Source organism: Tetrahymena thermophila, assembly GCF_000189635.1.
Source record: "Tetrahymena thermophila SB210 genomic scaffold scf_8253915, whole genome shotgun sequence".
Taxonomy (NCBI): Eukaryota; Ciliophora; class Oligohymenophorea; order Hymenostomatida; family Tetrahymenidae; genus Tetrahymena; species Tetrahymena thermophila.
Window position 1 is genome coordinate 102658 of NW_002475974.1, and position 19620 is coordinate 122277.

The 19620-nt window shown below is 22.4% G+C and overlaps 7 protein-coding genes across 7 annotated transcripts; 4 read left to right on the forward strand and 3 right to left on the reverse strand. All coding sequences in view use genetic code 6, as the record gives it.

The window, feature by feature from the left end:
• Positions 1 to 629: 629 nt before the first annotated feature.
• On the reverse strand, positions 630 to 2588 carry TTHERM_00688510 (CDP-alcohol phosphatidyltransferase; the record flags this gene model as incomplete). The annotated part of the gene is made up of 11 exons (XM_001026953.3): positions 630 to 730; positions 790 to 961; positions 1046 to 1229; positions 1392 to 1491; positions 1550 to 1643; positions 1701 to 1867; positions 1934 to 1973; positions 2057 to 2188; positions 2296 to 2305; positions 2364 to 2384; positions 2464 to 2588. 11 exons carry the CDS (start codon positions 2586 to 2588, stop codon positions 630 to 632), a joined length of 1146 nt encoding a protein of 381 aa, XP_001026953.3.
• A 745-nt stretch (positions 2589 to 3333) lies between these two features.
• TTHERM_00688520 (pyridoxal-phosphate-dependent protein) lies at positions 3334 to 4363 on the reverse strand (the record flags this gene model as incomplete). The annotated part of the gene is made up of 2 exons (XM_001026954.3): positions 3334 to 4070; positions 4132 to 4363. 2 exons carry the CDS (start codon positions 4361 to 4363, stop codon positions 3334 to 3336), a joined length of 969 nt encoding a protein of 322 aa, XP_001026954.1.
• Positions 4364 to 5908: 1545 nt separating this feature from the next.
• On the reverse strand, positions 5909 to 6434 carry TTHERM_00688530 (hypothetical protein; the record flags this gene model as incomplete). The annotated part of the gene is made up of 2 exons (XM_001026955.2): positions 5909 to 5945; positions 6001 to 6434. The coding sequence occupies 2 exons, from the start codon at positions 6432 to 6434 to the stop codon at positions 5909 to 5911; spliced, it is 471 nt and encodes a 156-aa protein (XP_001026955.2).
• A 1197-nt stretch (positions 6435 to 7631) lies between these two features.
• On the forward strand, positions 7632 to 9525 carry TTHERM_00688540 (PTEN tumor-suppressor protein C2 domain protein; the record flags this gene model as incomplete). The annotated part of the gene is made up of 4 exons (XM_001026956.3): positions 7632 to 7925; positions 8196 to 8501; positions 8558 to 8773; positions 8839 to 9525. 4 exons carry the CDS (start codon positions 7632 to 7634, stop codon positions 9523 to 9525), a joined length of 1503 nt encoding a protein of 500 aa, XP_001026956.2.
• A 954-nt stretch (positions 9526 to 10479) lies between these two features.
• Positions 10480 to 13191, forward strand: TTHERM_00688550 (D-alanyl-D-alanine carboxypeptidase family protein; the record flags this gene model as incomplete). The annotated part of the gene is made up of 3 exons (XM_001026957.2): positions 10480 to 11470; positions 11564 to 12766; positions 12824 to 13191. The coding sequence occupies 3 exons, from the start codon at positions 10480 to 10482 to the stop codon at positions 13189 to 13191; spliced, it is 2562 nt and encodes an 853-aa protein (XP_001026957.2).
• Positions 13192 to 13966: 775 nt separating this feature from the next.
• On the forward strand, positions 13967 to 14725 carry TTHERM_00688560 (KdD6; the record flags this gene model as incomplete). The annotated part of the gene is made up of 1 exon (XM_001026958.3): positions 13967 to 14725. One exon carries the CDS (start codon positions 13967 to 13969, stop codon positions 14723 to 14725), a length of 759 nt encoding a protein of 252 aa, XP_001026958.1.
• A 2417-nt stretch (positions 14726 to 17142) lies between these two features.
• Positions 17143 to 18549, forward strand: TTHERM_00688570 (amine-terminal domain alanine racemase; the record flags this gene model as incomplete). Its single annotated transcript, XM_001026959.3, has 4 exons — positions 17143 to 17276; positions 17368 to 18026; positions 18132 to 18368; positions 18434 to 18549. The coding sequence occupies 4 exons, from the start codon at positions 17143 to 17145 to the stop codon at positions 18547 to 18549; spliced, it is 1146 nt and encodes a 381-aa protein (XP_001026959.1).
• Positions 18550 to 19620: the final 1071 nt, after the last annotated feature.

A 19620-nucleotide genomic window follows, 5' to 3' on the forward strand; every position in this document is an offset into this window, starting at 1 on the left:
ATTAATTTTAATTTGGTGGTTCCCTTTCTAAATGATAGGATCATATTTTTTATTTTACAAATGCAAGGAAATAAACATATATGTGTGTATTTATTTACAACTTTAGTATTATAATTTTCAAAAAAAATATGAAAAATAAATAAAACTTTTCATGCAATTTGGGTTTCTTCCAATAATCTCATCTTATCTTATGAACATTGTAATTATTTTTTATTTATTTCTTATTTCATAAAAAGCATTCACCACTTTTTAGAAAGCAATTAGGATTAACTTTCATAATTTTATTTTAATCAACAGAACACAATCGTTAGCTAACGATAACACTTTCGTTGCAATATATTTTTTTCCCCCTTTTAGAAAATTCAAAAAGTATTACTAGAAAAATAAATAAATACTTGATTTAAATAAATTAAAGTAAAATAATTTATGATTAAATAAATTATAGCCAATTACATAGGTAGGTAATTAATTTTTAAAAACATAAGAAAAAAAGTATATTTTTAACATTTTTATTCAGTATATATAATTCATGATTCACACAAATATATTATACAAAATTGAGATTAAAATTATTTAAATATTATTCTTGCTATTATATATTAATCAAAAGTAGATTTTTATTAATTCTTTCAGCTTGTCTTTTTAGTATCAACAGGTTTAACATAGAATGTTCTGATATTGAGTGCGGCACAGAATTAATTAATGGAACTAATTACCATATGGAAATATACTTTTTTAATAAATTATATTTATATAAAAATTATACTATTATTTATTTATTTATATTACCTATTAAAGAAAGAACCAAAACAATCTTCAACATAAGAACTTCACAAACTGGAGCACTTCCTAAAATTTATCCTGCAATAGTATTACCTAAGAGAGGTACGAATAAAAGGAATGAAGCTTTTCTAAACTAAAAGTAATCAGATCTTGAGACATGACACATCTATAAAATTGACTGTTTTTTATAAATATTTTATTGATAAATTTAAGACATTATTTTATTATACTTAAAATAAAATAAAAAAAATTAAACTATTACACAACTCTTGCACCAATGCAAACCGCTAACATACATTAAAAGTCTAGTATGAGTGTATCCAATATTAGCTGGAGAAAAGAAGAAAATATAAGTGATAGCTCCATGAATGAAGAAACTGAAGCCTGTATTTTAAACAGCCTCAACTAAAGTATTCCATCCTTTCTTAAGATAAATTCTATAAAATCTTTTAAAAATAAAAAAGATAACGTTTATCCATTCAGAAAAAAGTAAACATATAATCAAAAAATATCAAAAATAAAATAATTATTTCAAATTAAATGTTATCTATATTAATTAAAAACTAATTTTTGAAAAAAATAATTCATTAATGTTTATTTATTCTTACATGTTTAAACATGTAACAAAACCTGCAACTAAAATTACAAATAAAGTAAATTCTCTTCTATTCATTCCCATCAAAAAGTCAACACCCCAGAATTCAGGACCTTTTAGTAAATTAATTAATTAATAAAATATAACAATAAATTTAAAAATCTGTATTACCATATAAACCAGAAACAAATATAAAGAAACCAACAGCAAAACATCCTTCAGCAGCTCCATTTATTAAAGGAAGATACATAATATCTGTATAATACTATATGATTAAATTTCAAAAATTTTGCTTTGATAATATTTGAAATTAATTAATTACTTCTTCTAAGGTAGTAATGTAAAAAGGAATAGCTCCTGATGCATAAACTAGATAAGCAAGGTAATTGTTTCCAAAACCCATGCATGTTGCTAAAGTAATGCCTTGTACAAAAACTATCATAGCATCACAACCGTGATCAAATAACAATCCCATTGGTGATGAATTTCCTTTTGATATAGATATCAATAATCAAATACCAACCTGCACAAAATGTTAATATTTATTATAATTACCAGTTTTTCTTGCTTGCTTGCCATCAAGGTTGTCAAAATTCTAATTTTTGATTTATATTTTTTAAAAAATTAACCCAGGAGTTATCTGAATATATATAAACTAACTCTAAAAAACTATTTTACCATGTAAACTAAATGCATTAAGCTTACAAAAAGACAATACCAACGAGGGACATCACCTTCAAGTTTATCAGGGAACATGTACCATAATATCAAGTGAGGAATTAAAACACATAGAAATCCCATAAGAGTGAGCTATTTGTTTAATTAATAAATTCAATTTTACATTTTTAAAAATTTTCTATTTGGTTTTTTTGAATAACTATATTTATAATAATTCTTAAAGTTGCTAAAGTGTTTACTGTGTTAGGTCTATTATATAAATAAAGAAAGTAATTGATAAATAGTATTTTTAAAATAATTATCTTACGCAATCCAAGCTGGAGTGATTCTTCATATGGAAAGGTTAACATTTAATTAGTAAAATAAAGTTAATACAGAAGAATAATTGAGATCAAAAATATATTTACTTTAAAATAAGCTCTGCAATAGGGCCAAGAATATAGTTGTAAAGTAGGGAGTTATCACATCCAGTGTATTTATAAAGCTTTAAATTCTATTCGTTTTAAACTGGTATATATTTATATGAAAACATTGATCTTCTTTCCTTAAAAGTTTGTTCTACTCAATAATATTAATTAATTTTATGCGTATTTAACTATAAGATATTTATTTTAAAGATTTATCAAAACTTATTAATTTAAAAAATTTTTTTTAAATTATTTATTTTTTTTTTTTGTGAAATATATAATTATAAATTGATTCATAACAACCCAAATATTCGCATATTCACTCACTCTTTTACTTATTCATATACCATTAAAAGACTTTCTTAATTTAAATTAATTACTAACGCAAAACATGAAATTCTTTGAGAAAATTTGAATGCAAGATTATGTAAATTTGACAATTGATATCTTGCATCATTTATCTCATTTAAATGAATATGTTTTCCAGCCTTTAAGCGCCAAAAGATTATTTAATAGATTAGCAAATGGTGTATTCATTCAAGTCATAAACAAAATGAAATAGATTAAACTTCTGCACATAAAATGGAATTTACATGCTTAAATTTCTTAAAAAAAAAATTTAGTAATTATAGATCTTTAAGTGGATATAAAAGTAATTGTAAGTAAAGTTAATAATATACTAAATACCATAAATTAGTTAAATATATTTGACACATTTCTTTCAACACGTTGATAAATTATATTTATTAATTTAATTTGATATTTAGGGGATTATTTCTAAATTCAAATTGATTACTATTAAGAATAATCAATAAAGTACGGTTTTACTTAAGTAATCATATTTTATTGCTTTACATACATATTCATTATTCAAAGCTTTGGTTTATATTCAATATCTGTGTTACCTCCTGTTAAAACTAAAGCTATGCTTTTGCCCTTAAATAATTCTTTGTTTTTAATTACAGCTGCTAGTACAGTTGCAGAAGTAGGTTCAACTATTATTTTCATCCTCTACCAAATTAAATTTGTTGCATCAACTATTTCTTGTTCTTCTACAAGTAAAATTCCATCACATTTGTCCTTAATTATATCAAAAGTTTTATCTCCTAAATTTGCTCTTATTCCATCAGCTATTGTTTTAGGAGGAAATTGAGGTTCAACCTTGCCGCTAATCAAAGATAAATATGCATCTCTAGCCAAAAAAGGCTCAGCTGCAATAACCTTAGTTGATGGTGAAATAGCTTTTGAAGCAATCAAAATACCACTTAATAAGCCACCTCCTCCAACCGGAGTAATGATAAAATCTAAAGGTTTTTAAATTTATTAATAAATCTCTAAAGCTATAGTTCCCTAACCTTTGATTACTCTATAATCATTGTATGGATGCACAATTTCACATCCAGTTTCTTTTCTAGTTTTTTCTAAAGTACCTTCTCTATCAGCAATAGTTGCACCACATTCTATGATTTTACCTCCATAATTTTAAACAGATCTTTTTTTACTATTAGGTGCATCAAAAGGCATGATAATGTAGGAGGGTATCTAAAAAATTTAAGCCATTCTGGCTAACGCTCCTCCATGATTTCCTGAAGAGTGAGTGCCTACTCCTTAAAAATAAAAATCAACAGTTTTAATTTAAATTCTATAATTTTAACATAAAATCTTTACCATTCTTTTTTTATTCTTTGCTTAATGACAATATTGCATTAGCAGCTCCTCTTGATTTAAACGAGCCTCCTTTTTAGAAGTTTTCACATTTAAAATATAAATCAGCTCCAACTAACTGATTCAATGAAGTGCATGTGATAATTGGAGTTTAGTGGATATAAGGTTTTATTTTTTAATGAGCCTATAGAATATCTTCTACAGTTGGTTACTTTTGCTAATTACTAGAGCTCATCTGATAGATTACTTAATATATATAATTAATTTAGAACAAGTAAATCTTATTTTTATTTAGTTAATAGAAATACTTATTATCTCAACTAAAATCTTTAGTTTTTAAAATGGCTGATAGTAATTTATTTTTAAATATGTGATCTTTTTATTGTAAATAAAATAGAAAATAAAGGAGTATAACTTTAATATGAAATTAAATAGAAGTCTTAAAATTTAAGAAATATAACAGAGGCCTCAAGTATTTTTTGTTAATTATTAGTCATATTGCTTATCATTTAATAATAATAGTAATAACCAATTTACAATCAGAGATATCTGATTTAATTAAATTTGTTGATTTTATACAATTATATTATTTGATTCTGAATCAAATTAAAAAAAATTTTCTATGAATTGAATATATTTTTTTATGCTTAAAAAATAGATAGACAATAAATTTACATATTAATAGAACAAATTTTAATTAAATATTTCATTACATATTTACAATTTAATAAAACTTTAATGCTATGATTTGGAATTCAGTGTAGAGAAGAATGAGCAGGTTATTTTTAATTGTTATTTTTTATAGTATTTACTTAAATTTAAGATGAATTTTTTCTTTCTTCAATGTTAGAAACTTTATTTATGCCTTTATCTATAGATTAATTATTTTAGGATTGATTGTTTAGCTAAATATTTTAATCATTTTATGGTTTTTATAGTTTTGTTACAGAAAGGTTTAAAGTTACTCTTCCTGAAATAAAAGTTCTTGGAACTGATTTTTTTACTTCTAAATCCAGATCAATATTTTCCACTTACTAAGAAACATCTATTGTAAATTCTCCTAAAAATATGTTAGTGTTATTTCTATTTTGCCAAAGTTAAAAAGTAACTTTTTATTCATTTTACTAAAACTTCTCAGATATGAAAGCAAGGTGATAGTTACTGCTCTGTATTTTTTTAAATGATTTAAGTTAAGTCCTGTTAGGTTTATTATCCCCTGCGTTTATGATAAAATAAAATAGATCATCATCTGCTTCGCTTGGGATGAATGTTTTAAAATTAATTTTTTTCATCCTAGCAGTTATAAATATATCTCTCCCTCCTAATACATATTTTTTAGTTTCTTCATCTATGATTTCCTTTTATTTATGATTATTGCTTGCACTTTTATTTGACTCTTGATTATTCTGAATTCTTTATGGCTATTACTACTTGTCATCTAAAACTGATGAATCTATGCTTTTTTCTATTGTAAAATCTTTAGATGGTTCACTGATTTGATCAATAGATTTTTATTAATTTTAACTATCTAATGGCTAAGTACTGTTGATATATTTAGGCCTGCTTAAGAAAACTTAATAGTTAAATTTATTTTCTCGTTTTTTCATTGGTGTTTATTTTTATGATAGAACAAAAGAAGAATTGTTATTAGGAGTACTCATTCCTAAAGGGCTATTTACTTATGATAAGTGAGTGGAGTTAGTTGCAGTATGCCTAACGAGCTCAAAAACACTATTATTTGGTGAATACTCATCAAGTTAATTTGATTATACACTAAGAATCAAGCTCCTATCTCTTTTCCTAAACTTTTATACATTCTTTTTATATTATAAATGAAATTAAAAATGCGTATTATGCTATTCGGAGGTGTACTAACTTTTCAAGTTCATTATCCTAGAAGCAAGTTAAAAATTTTCTACTTCTAGCTGCTTGTTGTGATCATTTTTTTATCTTTAAATTATTATTTTATTATTATTATATAGAGTTTAAGAAAATTTATTATGGTCTTAGGCATGCTTATTATCCTTACTTTAGCTTGTAGATATTTCCTCTAGTCGTTTCTTAATTCTATTATTTTCTTATCCCAAGTTGAAGATGTACTCTCTCCTGTTAAAATCTTTGATTAGCTCTCTTTTTTTATGAGAATAATCTATAAGTTTATCTAAATTTGAATATTTTCTTGCAACATCAATTTATTTATCATTAATTTATTTAAGTCTTTTAATATGAGCCTCATAATCTTTATCTTCTTTCCAATTCTGATAGTAAGTATTTGATCCTATACCTTAGAGTATATTGGATTTCATCTTTTTTTAAGTAATTTAGTGAGTAAGGTATATATTACTTTGAAGTTATTTTGATTTATGTGCAATTATTAATTAATTTAGTTACACGAAATATTAAAATAAAAATTAAGAATATCAATTTAATTATTGATTAACTTAAAATTAATGGTAAATCTTAATTAATTTATTATTTTATCTAAATTATTCAATTATTTGCATTATTTATCAACAGATAAATATTTTAAACAATTTTATTCTCATTTAAGTCAAGCAACATATATAAATATAGATCTAAATTATATTATTTGCTGCTTTGTTAAATTAACAGATAAAAATTTTTATATTGCTATCTGTAAATACCTATTTGTGATTAATTGCTTTTATTTTTAATAATAGAATACCACCTAAGATAATTTCATAGACATCTATATTTATCTAAATAATATTATCATGTGTTTTGTTAATTAAGAGATAATTAATTTATGTTTTATGAAAAAGAAGAAATTTGTATAAATACCTATCTATAGTTAATTATTAATGTTAAAAAATAACCACCTTAGAGAATTTCATAGATATTAATATTTATCTAAATTATTTTATTGTTTGCTTTATCAATCAATAGCAAAATTTTTTATTATATTTTATATTAAGGAACAGAAATATTAATTATTATATATTTCTGTCGATTACTTTTATAAGAATTAATAGAAGAATTATTTTCTAAAAAAATATTTCATAGTGGTAAATAGCTTGATTTATTTAAATTATATTAATATTTTCTATATAAATAAAAAGTCAGATAGCTATAATAAAATTAATTTCATTAATTTTTAAAGTATGTATTGATGATAGCTTGATTATTTTATTGAAAAGATAAAAATTTAAAATTAGTACTTCAAAATTTTATATTTAATTTTCATTAAAGTATCAATAAATTTTGTTTTTTAATAAAATAGTAATAGCCTTAAAATTGATTTTAAATATTTTGATTGTTTTCAAATTTATTCTAACTCTATAATACTATAAAAAGATTAGTATCAAATAGGGGAATTATAAATATTATTATAAATTATTAGATATAGATATTCTTTTAAGGTTTTATATAAGAAATAAGAAGAAAAGCGAATGAAATAAAATTTGACTGATTAGAAACAAAATTTGCTAAACAAAAAATAAATTAAATAAAAACCTTTTTTGATTATTTTGTGAGGATAGAAAATGAACTTCTTAAAAAAAGCAATTAACTAAGTTTAGCAAGAACTTAAAGTAATATAGTAAAAAGGAAAACAAACAATAGAGAAGATAGAATAAAAAATTTAAGAAAAAGTAGATAGCAAACACTAATATGAAAAGGATGTAATCTAAATTATAGATCGTATTTATTGGATGAATTTCCCTACATAAGATAAAATAGTAGGTCTCTCAAAATATTTAAATGAAAGATTCAAGCAATAATATTATATTTGGAATGTTTCTGAACATAAATATGAAGTCTTCCCTTTCAATGAGCAGGTATATATTATTTATAGATTCAAAATATAAAACTAAAACTTTTAAAGAACAATTATTTATATTTTCTTACTCCTTAAATTTATCATATTTTTTATGAAGATAAAACGTAAAAATGCTTTAAAATTATGCTATTTCTAATAAATTGATTATTAATCATTTACAAAAAAATAGTAAATTGATATAAATCTATATTTTTAAAATTTAAGCATTTATTTAATAAAAAATTTAGTTTTATTTTATAAATCATTCATTTTAAAATTAAATTAAAAGGTAGCTGATCACAATATGCCTGGTTATCCTAATCCTTCCTTGTAAGAGATATTTATGATTTGCAAAAGTGTGATTTCATGGTTAAATAGTGATCCAGAAAATGTAGCTATCATTCATTGCTAAAATACACGTGGTAGAAGTGCACTTATAATAAGCTGCTTACTATGCTTAAATAAAACGTTTAATCATCCAGGAGAAGCACTAACTTTCTTTTGCAAATAAACTAAAACCAAAGATTTAAAGATTCTATTTCCTTCATAGCAATTATATTTAAACTATTTTGCTAATATACTTAGTGGAGTAAAAGTATGAATAAATTATTTTAAAATTTGTTTTTATATTAATTAAATTTACAAATATAGCTTAACAACAAGCCTCTAAAGCTTAAAAAAATAATATTTAGTGAAGTACCAAAAATAATGAGAAAAGACGAAAAAGGAAATGAAGATATTTCATTTAGACCTTATCTACAACTGTTTAAAGATTCTCAAATTATTTATAATTCCCTAGGATAAGGCAGAGTTGCTTCATATAGCTAAAATGATTTATCGTTATGGTTTGATTTAAATGGTGTTGAAGTAACTGACTATTTTTAGTTTAATTTTTTTACACTTTAATTAAACTTAAATTTGTTAATAACAAGGTATATGAAGATATTCTTTTTAGGTGCAAGCACTATCATTCAAATTAGCTTAGATATCCAATATTTAGAATGTTAATACATACTGGATTTACTCACGACAATGTTTTAAGATTATTGAAAACAGATATAGATTTTACATCTAATGTTTATGTTTCTGATGGATTCTTTATTGATCTTCTATTTGAAGAAATCGGAGCAAATAAACCAAATTAAAATGAAAATAAATAGCAAAATAATTAGATCAAAGATTAAGAAGAAGAAGAGAAAAAGACCAATTTAGAAATTATTGTCAGCGAGTGCCTTAGAAAATTAAATAATGAATAAAGCTAAACAAATTAATAAGAAGAAGAAGATGATGAACATGATAAAGAAATTTAAAGAATTTTGTAGAAAAGTACACTTGCTTCTAATATTTAGGAAGTACCTGCTGCTTCCTTTTCGATCGGAGTACCAGAGTTTGGTTCTGCTGAAAAATAAAAGAAAAAGAATAGTGAGGAGGAAGAGGAAGTAATTGATGATAAGAAAAGTGATAGCCATGCAGAAGAAGCTGAGGATGAAGATAAATTAAAAAGTAAGGAGAAAGTAAACAAGCTTTTGTTTGATGATATTGACGAAGATTAAGATCTTAATCATTAAGAAATAGATGACTATCTTGACAATTTAGAAAAATCAGATGAAGAAAATTGATAATTGTTTTGATTTAATCTTTATAAATTTAAATATCATTTATTTATTTTTCATTTAAGAAATAGTTAAAAAGTACTAAATTTTATAAAGTGTATCCTTTTAAAATTAATTAATTAATTCTTAAAAAAAAAATAAATTTATTTCATGTTTAAATAGTTTATAATGCTTTACTTGAGATAAAATTCCTTCTTACTCAATAGAAAAATATTGATTATTTAAATAGGAAAATATATGCTATTTTTTGATTTAATACAATAAATAATGGTATATAAATTCTAATTTATTATAAATATGATAATAAATAAGTAATTTAAAGAAAAGTTTATTAATTTTTAATATATCAATAGTAATTTATTTGATTTTATTTTAAGTTTAAAATTCTTAATATAATTTTTCTAATATTTTTATTTAAATAGATAAAATAAATAATACAATATTCGATGATTAACTTCAGGACTTAATAATAATATTATAAATTATTTGATTAAAAATTAGAAAACAAAATAAAATTACTTTTTATTTCATAGAATTTTTAAATTAAAGAATTCTGTTAAATTTTATATCTTAAATAAAAAATAATTTTTTGTAAATAGAAAATTCAATTTAATATTTTTGCCAAGATATTTAGCCTGTTTTTTATATTTATATGTATTTATAAGTAAAATATTTATAAAAAATATTTTAACATGATTAAAAATTTGAGCTTAACATTGATTTTTCAATTAACAAGGATTAAGTATTTAAATAAAAATATAACCTTACAATTTGATTTTATGAAGATGATAAATAAATAAATGATTATATTATTATTTTTGATAAAAATTCATTGGTGTTAAATTTGATCTAAATTAGATAAGTATTTAGTGGTAAACAATTTATTATTACATTACACAATATTTAGTTTAATTTAATTAAATTGAATGTTTTTACTTTTCTTTAATTTACAATTTAGAAATGTTTTTAGTGGACCATTATAAAATATAAAATAATGATGATATCTATTCTTAAATTTTTGTCAAATCCAACTTAGAAAGGGTGTCTGCCCCTACTTCAATAAGATATAAAAAGAATGTTCTGTTTTCGCCAATAAATAACAAAGAAACCTAAAAACCATCTAAGTTAGTAAAATAATTCTTGGAGACTTAGCACATAGATGTATTTCCTAAAATAGAAAATGTGATGAGTAAACATTTAAGCTCAAGCACCCAAAATAAAAATAATTGTAGAAGATCTATTTCATAGAACTCTGCTGAAATTACTTAACAATAAAGTATTAAATCTCCTGATGCTCTATAAAAATCCTAGGCTTATTGCTATAATAATAGATAAATAAGCTTAGTTTAGGATTAAAAATTAGATTTTAAAAAAATTGATAAAATTCAAACACCGAAAAGAGACCTCACATTTAATGATCTTTTAGCTAAGGTTTCAAGAAAAATAGCTGAATCAGAATTGAGGAATTCTCCCATTAATAATATTTAAAATTAGCAAGAATCTCCTTCAAATAAAACAAAAAGAATATTTTAATTGCCTTTGTGCAAAACTAGATAGAAAGGTTTTTCTTCTTGTCCTAAAGATAAAAAATATGCAAGCCCTCCTATATATATCACTTAATATAGCTTAAATAATAAGTGCTCCTCTCCTTCATCTCCTAAAGGAATTCTATAAAATTAAAAATAGGAAAATACTTTTTCATTAAAAGAAAATGTTGTCTAATTTCTAAAGACATCGATTGATAAAAACTATATTTTTCCATCAACTGCAATGATTTCAACAAAATTCCGTAAAGAATCTAATAAAGCATTGTTAGATTTAAACAAAACGCATATTCAGAAACCTTAAAATCATAATGAATCATTTTTATTTTCACCCAACCAGAATGGGAAATGCATAGATATGTAAAGAAGTTTAGATGAATTTTCTCTCAGCTAAGCTAACGAATCCAGTAATATTTATTTATTTTTTTAATAATTGAGCTCATAATTTAAATGTTTTTAAAAGAAATATATTTTAACTTAAATATTTTTGTATTCTAAAGCTATTATTGAAGCTGAAAGTATAAAACTTCCAACTAAGTACTAATAAAATATTCATAACAGTGTAAAGAACCACTAAAAAAAAATTGATCTACCAAAACTAACTTCTTAAACATAAAAATAATATGAAAAACTTGTTAAATAGTAAGCAAATAATTAAAGTCTTGAAGAAAATAATATTAATTCTAAATCAAAACAAAAAAATCATAGGTAAGAAATCAATTTAAATATTGATCCATAATTTTATGATTAACAGGAAATAAATGATTTTACATTTCCGACATAATTAAATGTTTAACATTCGTAATAAAAAAATTTAGGTTTTAATGGTTTAAATAGCTGTACATAGATTTCAACTACACCTCATAGATCTTCAATAATTAAAAATAAATTTTCAAAATAGTATTTCTAAAACTAAAAACAGCAAAATAAAAAAGATAGGAGCTTTGATAACGCAAATAATTATGAAATAAACGAAAATTTATTTGATAGCTAGATTATAGAATTTTAATTAAACTCTGAACAAAAAAAAAAAAATTAAGAAAGCTTTTTATAATCCTAATAAAGTCCTAAAAATAAAAAAATAGAATTTAATCCTCCTTTATTATAAACTAAAAAACAGAGATCAAAAAGTCCTAGATATAGAGATATAAACAAATAAATAGTTCCTCCAAAAGAAGTTACTGCTTAAAGCTGGTCTGTTTTTGATTTTGAGAGCAATTCTTTAATAGATGGGAAACAGTGCTATGTTTAAAGAGAAGTAGCTTCACTTACAAAATTAATGACGTTTTATGTTGCTTATAAATTATTTGAGAGCCTATAGCTTGATATAAAGCTAATTTTACTGTAAGTAACTGAATGTTGTACCTAAATAGAAGGTACAAGTGGAAAACTAGTAAAAGATACATGGCTAAGTGTTTTAGATTTATTTCATGGTTTACTTTTACCCAGTGGAAATGACTGTGCAGAATTAATAGCAATAAAAATTGGAGCCATGTTAGATATGGATTAAAATAAGTAATTAAATCCTTAAATGGATATGTATTAGTTAAACAGTGAGCTTGATAAGCGAGCTTCTCAAGCCAAAATGATCTTTATAGTTAAAATGAACGAATTTTGTAAAGATATTGGAATGCATTCTACATTTTTTTCAAATGTTACTGGGTTACCAGACAGCAATAATGTTTCTACAGCCTATGACATAGGTAAATAAATTATTTAAAAATTTTTTGTTTGTTTAAATTGCCTAAATAAAATAATAGGGCTTTTGTGTATAGAATGTATGTAAATTCCAGTATTTAGATAAATTGTAAGAAAACAAGAGCATATTGCTGACGTATATGATAATTAGAGTGAAAAATCTGATAAAATATGGTTTAATACTAACAAGCTACTAAATAACGGTTTTTGTGGAATCAAAACAGGAATTACTCAATCAGCAGGACCTTGTCTTGCTAGCTTCATAAAAATAAAGGATTCTGAAACAGGTATAAAAAAATAAATTATTATAATCTTGCTTGACTGCTATACAGTAGAAGATAGATGGGAAGATTCTTATCTGCTGGCTAAATGGGCAATTAAAGCAGTCTAAAATAATAAATTAAGATTTAGTGACTAAAATGAAGATTGAAAAAATAAATTAATATTTATAAATATTTTATCATTCATTTTTAAATCTTTTAAAATGATGAATTTTAATTTAAAACTAAACAAATTAAATTAAATATTAATAAATTATTTTGAATTATTAAATTTCAATATATTAACATTAATATTTGGAATGTTTTTAAAATAATTTAAATATAAAATTAGATTTTTATTTTGGACTAAATATATAAACTCTTTATGAAAATTAAAAATACTAAGTATATTTTTAATGAATTTCACAGATATTAATTAACTAGTTGTTTATGAAATATTTGAGCTCACTTTATTTTTTAACTTATTATAAATTTATTATGACAAGAAGGTTAGAAATTAATATAGTTTCTTGTAGTTAATTTTATCAATGAATGAATAAGTCAGTACTTATTTAGAAATCAAATATGAAAGAAATTAATAAAAAAATTAAAATAAGATTTATCTTGAAAAACTTTATAAAGAAAGATTTTTTATTTTAAAATAAAAATGAAGAAGAAAGAAAAATATAAACACAAACACACATATTTATATAAATGCATGAATGAAGATGAATGATTTTTACAAAAAATTACAAATAATTTGTTTGTTTGTTTGTTTAATTGTTTATTTATTTATTTTTTTGAAAATAAAAATTGAATAAAATAAAAGTTATAAAAACTTATAATCAAAATCCATTAATATTTTGATAACTAAAAAATATCTAAAAAATTCTTCAGAATTACCTTTATAAAAAAGTAAAGCAACAATTAAACAAATAAAATAAAATGCAAAAAAGCGGTATCTACTCAAGTCCCTACGCTGAACGTTTCAATAAAATCAGTGAAAAGCTTTCCTAAATTCCTCTTTCTTAAGAAGGATCTAGAGCAAACAGAATCGATAATTTTGAATAGCGTGTCCGTTAACTTGATGAAAAGTTTAATACATCAATTGAATAATACAATAAGAAAATTGCTGGATTAAAAGAAGAAGTATTCAAGCTTTAAAAGTTGGTTGAAGATAACTCAAAGAGTTTCGAATTATAGCTTGAAACTCGTAATAAGGAAATTACCAACTTAGACAACAAACTTGCATAAAAATTAGAAAACGAAATAGCTAGCCGTCGTGATTCCGAATCAAAGTAAGTGAGATACTTAGAAGAAAAGATCAACTTCCTCCGCGCTGATATTTCAACTGAAACTAAGATTCGTTCAGAAATACTTAGCTCTCTTAATGCAACCTTAGAAGCTGATCTTCCCAAGCTATATGAAATAGTTAAATCTGAAGGAGTTGAAAGAGAAAGCTGTGACTCTATTACTCTTAAGAAGGCTGCTGATGAAATTAAGAAAATCCATGACTTCCTCGCTACCTAAAAGAGAACTCGTGAAGAAACTGAGTCAACCATTTTCGAAATGCTTAAGGAACTCGTAAATAGAATCAAATCAGAGATTGATGAGGAAAGAAAGGATCGTGAACAATCTCAAGAAACTTTAGTTAGTCTCCTTGAAGATGCTGCTAATAAGCTATGTGCAACTGCTCAAGTTTGAAAAGAAAAGAAGCATTTTTTAATTTAAAAAAAGAACTTTATATAAAATAATCTTCATTATCATCATTTCTTGACTCAATTAACTTTAATTTTTTGATTGAAAGAGTTTATAAATATGGATAGAGAATCTACTATTAAGATTACTTGTAGGCAATTTAACTAAATGTAGAGTGCTAGATTTAGATATATCACACACAACACTTTTATTTAATTACCCACAAAACCAGTATATAGTAGCAAAACTATTCACTAACATGTATCGTTTTTGTAAATTTAAAATTTATATATTCTTATCCGCAACAGCTAAATAGATAATAAGAATAATTAATCCTATGAAATTGAATTTGATCGATTTATGTATTTAAGATATTAATTAGTATCTCTTGATTCAGTCATATATTTTATTTCTTTTTTATTTTTTATTTATTTTTTGCTGGTTCTCTTTTTTTCAATTTATTCATGATTTGGTCATTCCTTCATTTATAAAAACAAAATATTCCTTAAATAAATTTTAAATGCTTAATTTAGAAAAAATATTTATTAAATATAAAATTTATATTGAATTAATTTATTTCATTTAATAATATCTTTAAATTAAAAAAAGACTAAAAACCTGGATAATAAATAAATAAATTTTTTATTGAATCAATTAAAAACATTTTAAAAGTGCAGAATAGTTTTATATTTGGGTATTATGAATTTAAGCTTTGTTTAATTATAAACTGAAGATAGGTAATAATTAAATTATAAAATAGTTAAATATTTTAATTTATTTTTGAATTGTTTCTTAGCATTCAAATATTTTGAATAATAAATGAGTTAATATAAATTTAAAAATTATTAATAGAAATTGAGTTGACTAAAATATTAACACAGTTTCTCATAGATAGCTACTACAATTAAATTTAATAAATGAAATTAAAGTATAGTAAAGTATTTTTTTTTAGTGGAAAATAATAATAAAAGATAATTAGAAAAATTTTAAGTGTAATCGTAGACTTGAATATATTTTATTTATTTAAAAATGGATTTTTTTAAATTTTGTTACAAAATAAATATTTAAATTTGGGTTTATATTTATTAGTGGTAGAAAATTTATCTATAACTTAAAACTATCTTTGAAAATATTATTTAAAAAAAACAAAATTATAATAAAATTCACTAAAATTAATTAGAAAAAAATATTTTAAGATGTAAAGAATAGTTTTGAGATATTAAAAAATTTAATATTATTTTCTAAAAGTATTAAACTCTTTATATTTAACTTTTAAAGAAAAATTAATCAAACTAAAAATTTATTGAAAGTTAAAAAATAATATCTTAAAAAATTATTTTTGATTTTGATATAAATTAAGATTCAAACAACACCATATTTATTTAACAAAAAAACATACAAATAAAGTAAGAGTAAAAATTGTGAAAGATTTTTTGAATGTATTTTTTTAATTTTATTTTAAGATATTCACCAATATTTGATTTAAGAATATTAATTAAATTTCTTAAATGAATTAAAATCATAATTCTATCCATGAAATGATTTTATAACAGCTATTAACAGTATGGCTTAAAAATTGATATAATAATTTTAGTATTTACTCTTACTTTAGTAATTGATTATAACCTTCTTCAAATAATATTACTTATATTTTATAAAAATGTTAACTTGTTGATATAAATAGTTTACAATAGAAGATATAAGCACCTTTGACGTGCAAATTAATATTTTATTGATTTGAAAATACGTTTAGATGATCTTATTACTCTTAAACACATGGAAACCACTTGTTTTAATTTATTTAATTAAGATTAAAAATTGCAATTTTTAATTTTATATATCGCATGTTTAGACAGAAATCATCATTACTTTCTTCAAATATTCTTTTATCTTTCTTTTAGATAATTATATCAAAAATTGTCCAAAAGAAATTAATAAATATCTTATTAATCATTTTGAAAAAGTAATTTGACAATTATTTATTCTTTTATTTTTCTAATGAAGAAAAACTAACTAAAATTAGCTTATTTTTGAATTTGGCTAGTTGTTTTTTCTTTTAGCATGAAATTCTCCTCTTCTAAGTTAAATAAACTTTTAAATTTTTCAATATTTATTGACTCTAATCTCCATACAAAAGTCAGTTTTCCTTTTTAGAAACTTATTAGTTTTTTTCTAGAAAATATGAATTCTCGTTTACTAGTTTATGGATACAATTAGTATTGTGTGGTTTATTTACAGGCAATTTTTGATGTTAATAAAAGAAAAATAGATAAAAGAATTTAAGATGTTACTTACTTTTTATATATGATTCTGATTAATATATATATCCTTCGATAATAAATTTAGAAGTAAATATATAATTCATAAAATTAGAAAATAATAAATAAAATCAATCAAATCTTTATCAAAAAAGGAAATAGAAAATGTTAGGAAACTTTTTGGATACAATCACTATTCCTAGTCCTGTTGTCAACCCCAATATCATTCGTGAGAATGTTATGAGAATGAAGAAAAAAATCGAGAGTTTTAATGCTAATTTCAGACCTCATTTCAAAACGTAAAAAAAAAATTAAATAAGCCTTTGTTAGCTACTTAAAAGCTATATAGAATATTTTTATTAAATAAACATTTTAATATTTATTAAATAGACATTAATGTGCTTATGTTGGCACCATTGTCAGAGAATGCGGAGTAAACTAAATTGCAGTTTCTAGCGTTTCTATGGCTTTTTATTTCGCCAAGAATGGCTGGAAGGATATCACCTTAGCTATTCCTTTTAATATTAGAGAACTTAAACCTCTTCTTTAATTAGCTTAAAAAATCGATGTCTTAAATATCATGATTGACCACGAATAAACAGCTCAATATGTTGCTGAACATGTATAAGACGCTAAGTTAGGAATTTTCTTTAAAATTGATACTGGATATAAGAGATGTGGTGTTTAACCTTAAGAATATGAAGCTGTTGATAAGCTACTTTCTATTATTGGTTAAAATAATAATCTTACCTTTAAAGGTTTTTTGACTCACTGTGGTCATACTTACTAGAAAACTACTTGTGAAGAGAGATAAGAAATATTAGAAGGAGCAAGAGAAGCAATGATTGCTTTAAGAGCTAGATATATTACTAAGTTCCCTAAAATTATTATTTCAGTTGGTGATACTCCAGGAATCTCTGCAGCTAAAAACCTTGAAGGTATTGATGAGGTCAGACCAGGAAACTATGTTTTCTTCGATGTTATGTAAGCAAGAATGAACAATTGCGAAGCTAAAAACATTAGTATTACAGTAGCTTGCCCAATTATAAGTAATTTTTTTAAACTAGAACTTTACTTTTGCTTTTTAATTCGATTTTTAATTTTGTAAAGTTTTTTTCCAGAATATTTATAGAAATTATTATAATTAAAAATAGGTCTTCACCCTGAAAGAAAGTAAATAGTTGTCTATGGAGGTGGTACTCATTTATCTAAAGAATATTTAGTTTCTGAATAAGGATAAAAGATCTGTGGATGGGTTGTCAAATACAACAAAGATGGTACTTGGACTCATTTACCTAATGCTCTTGTTACAACTCTTTCATAAGAACATGGTATTATTACTTTTGAAAATGCTTCTGATTTGGATCAATATAAGATTGGTGACGTTATTGGTAAATTAATTTTTAATTTTATTCAAATGTTTCATCTAATAAAAAATTAAATTAAAAAAAATTAGGTATGCTCCCTGTCCACAGTTGTATGACTTCCTGTGTATCTAAATTTATGTACTCTACTGATGGTACCAAGCATGGAACTCTCTTAGGTGAAACTGAAGATTATCCTAGCTTCTGAAATTAGTAGCAATTTTTATCAAAAAAAATATGAAAAATTGTATTTAAAAATAAAAATCTTTATTAATTTATATCCATAATAAATCACTATTAAATTTAAATGTAAAAGTTTTATATTTAACAAATCCTATTTGTTTGTACGAATTTGTCTAAATTATTGACTTTCATTAAATTTCTAAAATATGAACTAAATAAAATTTTTTTTGAAATATTGTCCTTTGAATACTTTAAATGACATAAATAAAATGATCCTCAATTCAAATATCCTCACTATATTTAAGTGAGAAAATTATATGCTAAATATTTTCCATTTAACTATAAACAACAAATATAAAATATTTGCTTTTTTCTTGATTATTCAATCTAATCAAAAAGTTTATTTATTATAAAATTTATTTAGATTTTTGTATTTTTTTATTTATTTAAATATAAACTAATAAATTTAATTTAAGTAATTGACTTTTTATAAAAAATAATTTAATTTATAATTAATTTATCAATATTATCCTCACACATTACACATATCTCTTAAAGATCTAGTTATTATTATGCTTTTATTTTTATTATAAATAAATATACTTCAATTTAAAATAAATATTTAGGGATATTTGATCATACTAATTTTGTGATGGATAAAATATTATTTTACTTTTTCAAATAAATATTAAAATTTTGTTGAATTTTTAATAGTAGTTTTTAAAAATTATAGAAAAAATGAAAAATATTCTTAAAATTAGCACAGTAGATAAAATTCATTAAATTTTTCTTTATTATCTTAAAGAAATTATTTGTACTGAATTATTATTCAAGCAACATTATTCTTTATTATATGAATTTATATTTTTAGAATTCCTAAAAAAAGTTTATTATAAAAAATTTTTGCCAGCAAATTTTAATGAAGTCATAATTCCAATAAAAAAAGCAGTATTCATTATTTGTATCAGATATTTTATGACAATTAGAAATAAAAAATATGCATTTTTTGTTAGTTAACTAAGTAAACATATACTAGCTGATTACAAAATGTAAAAGAAAATATTTACCATATTCAAATATATTATTTTTATTAAAC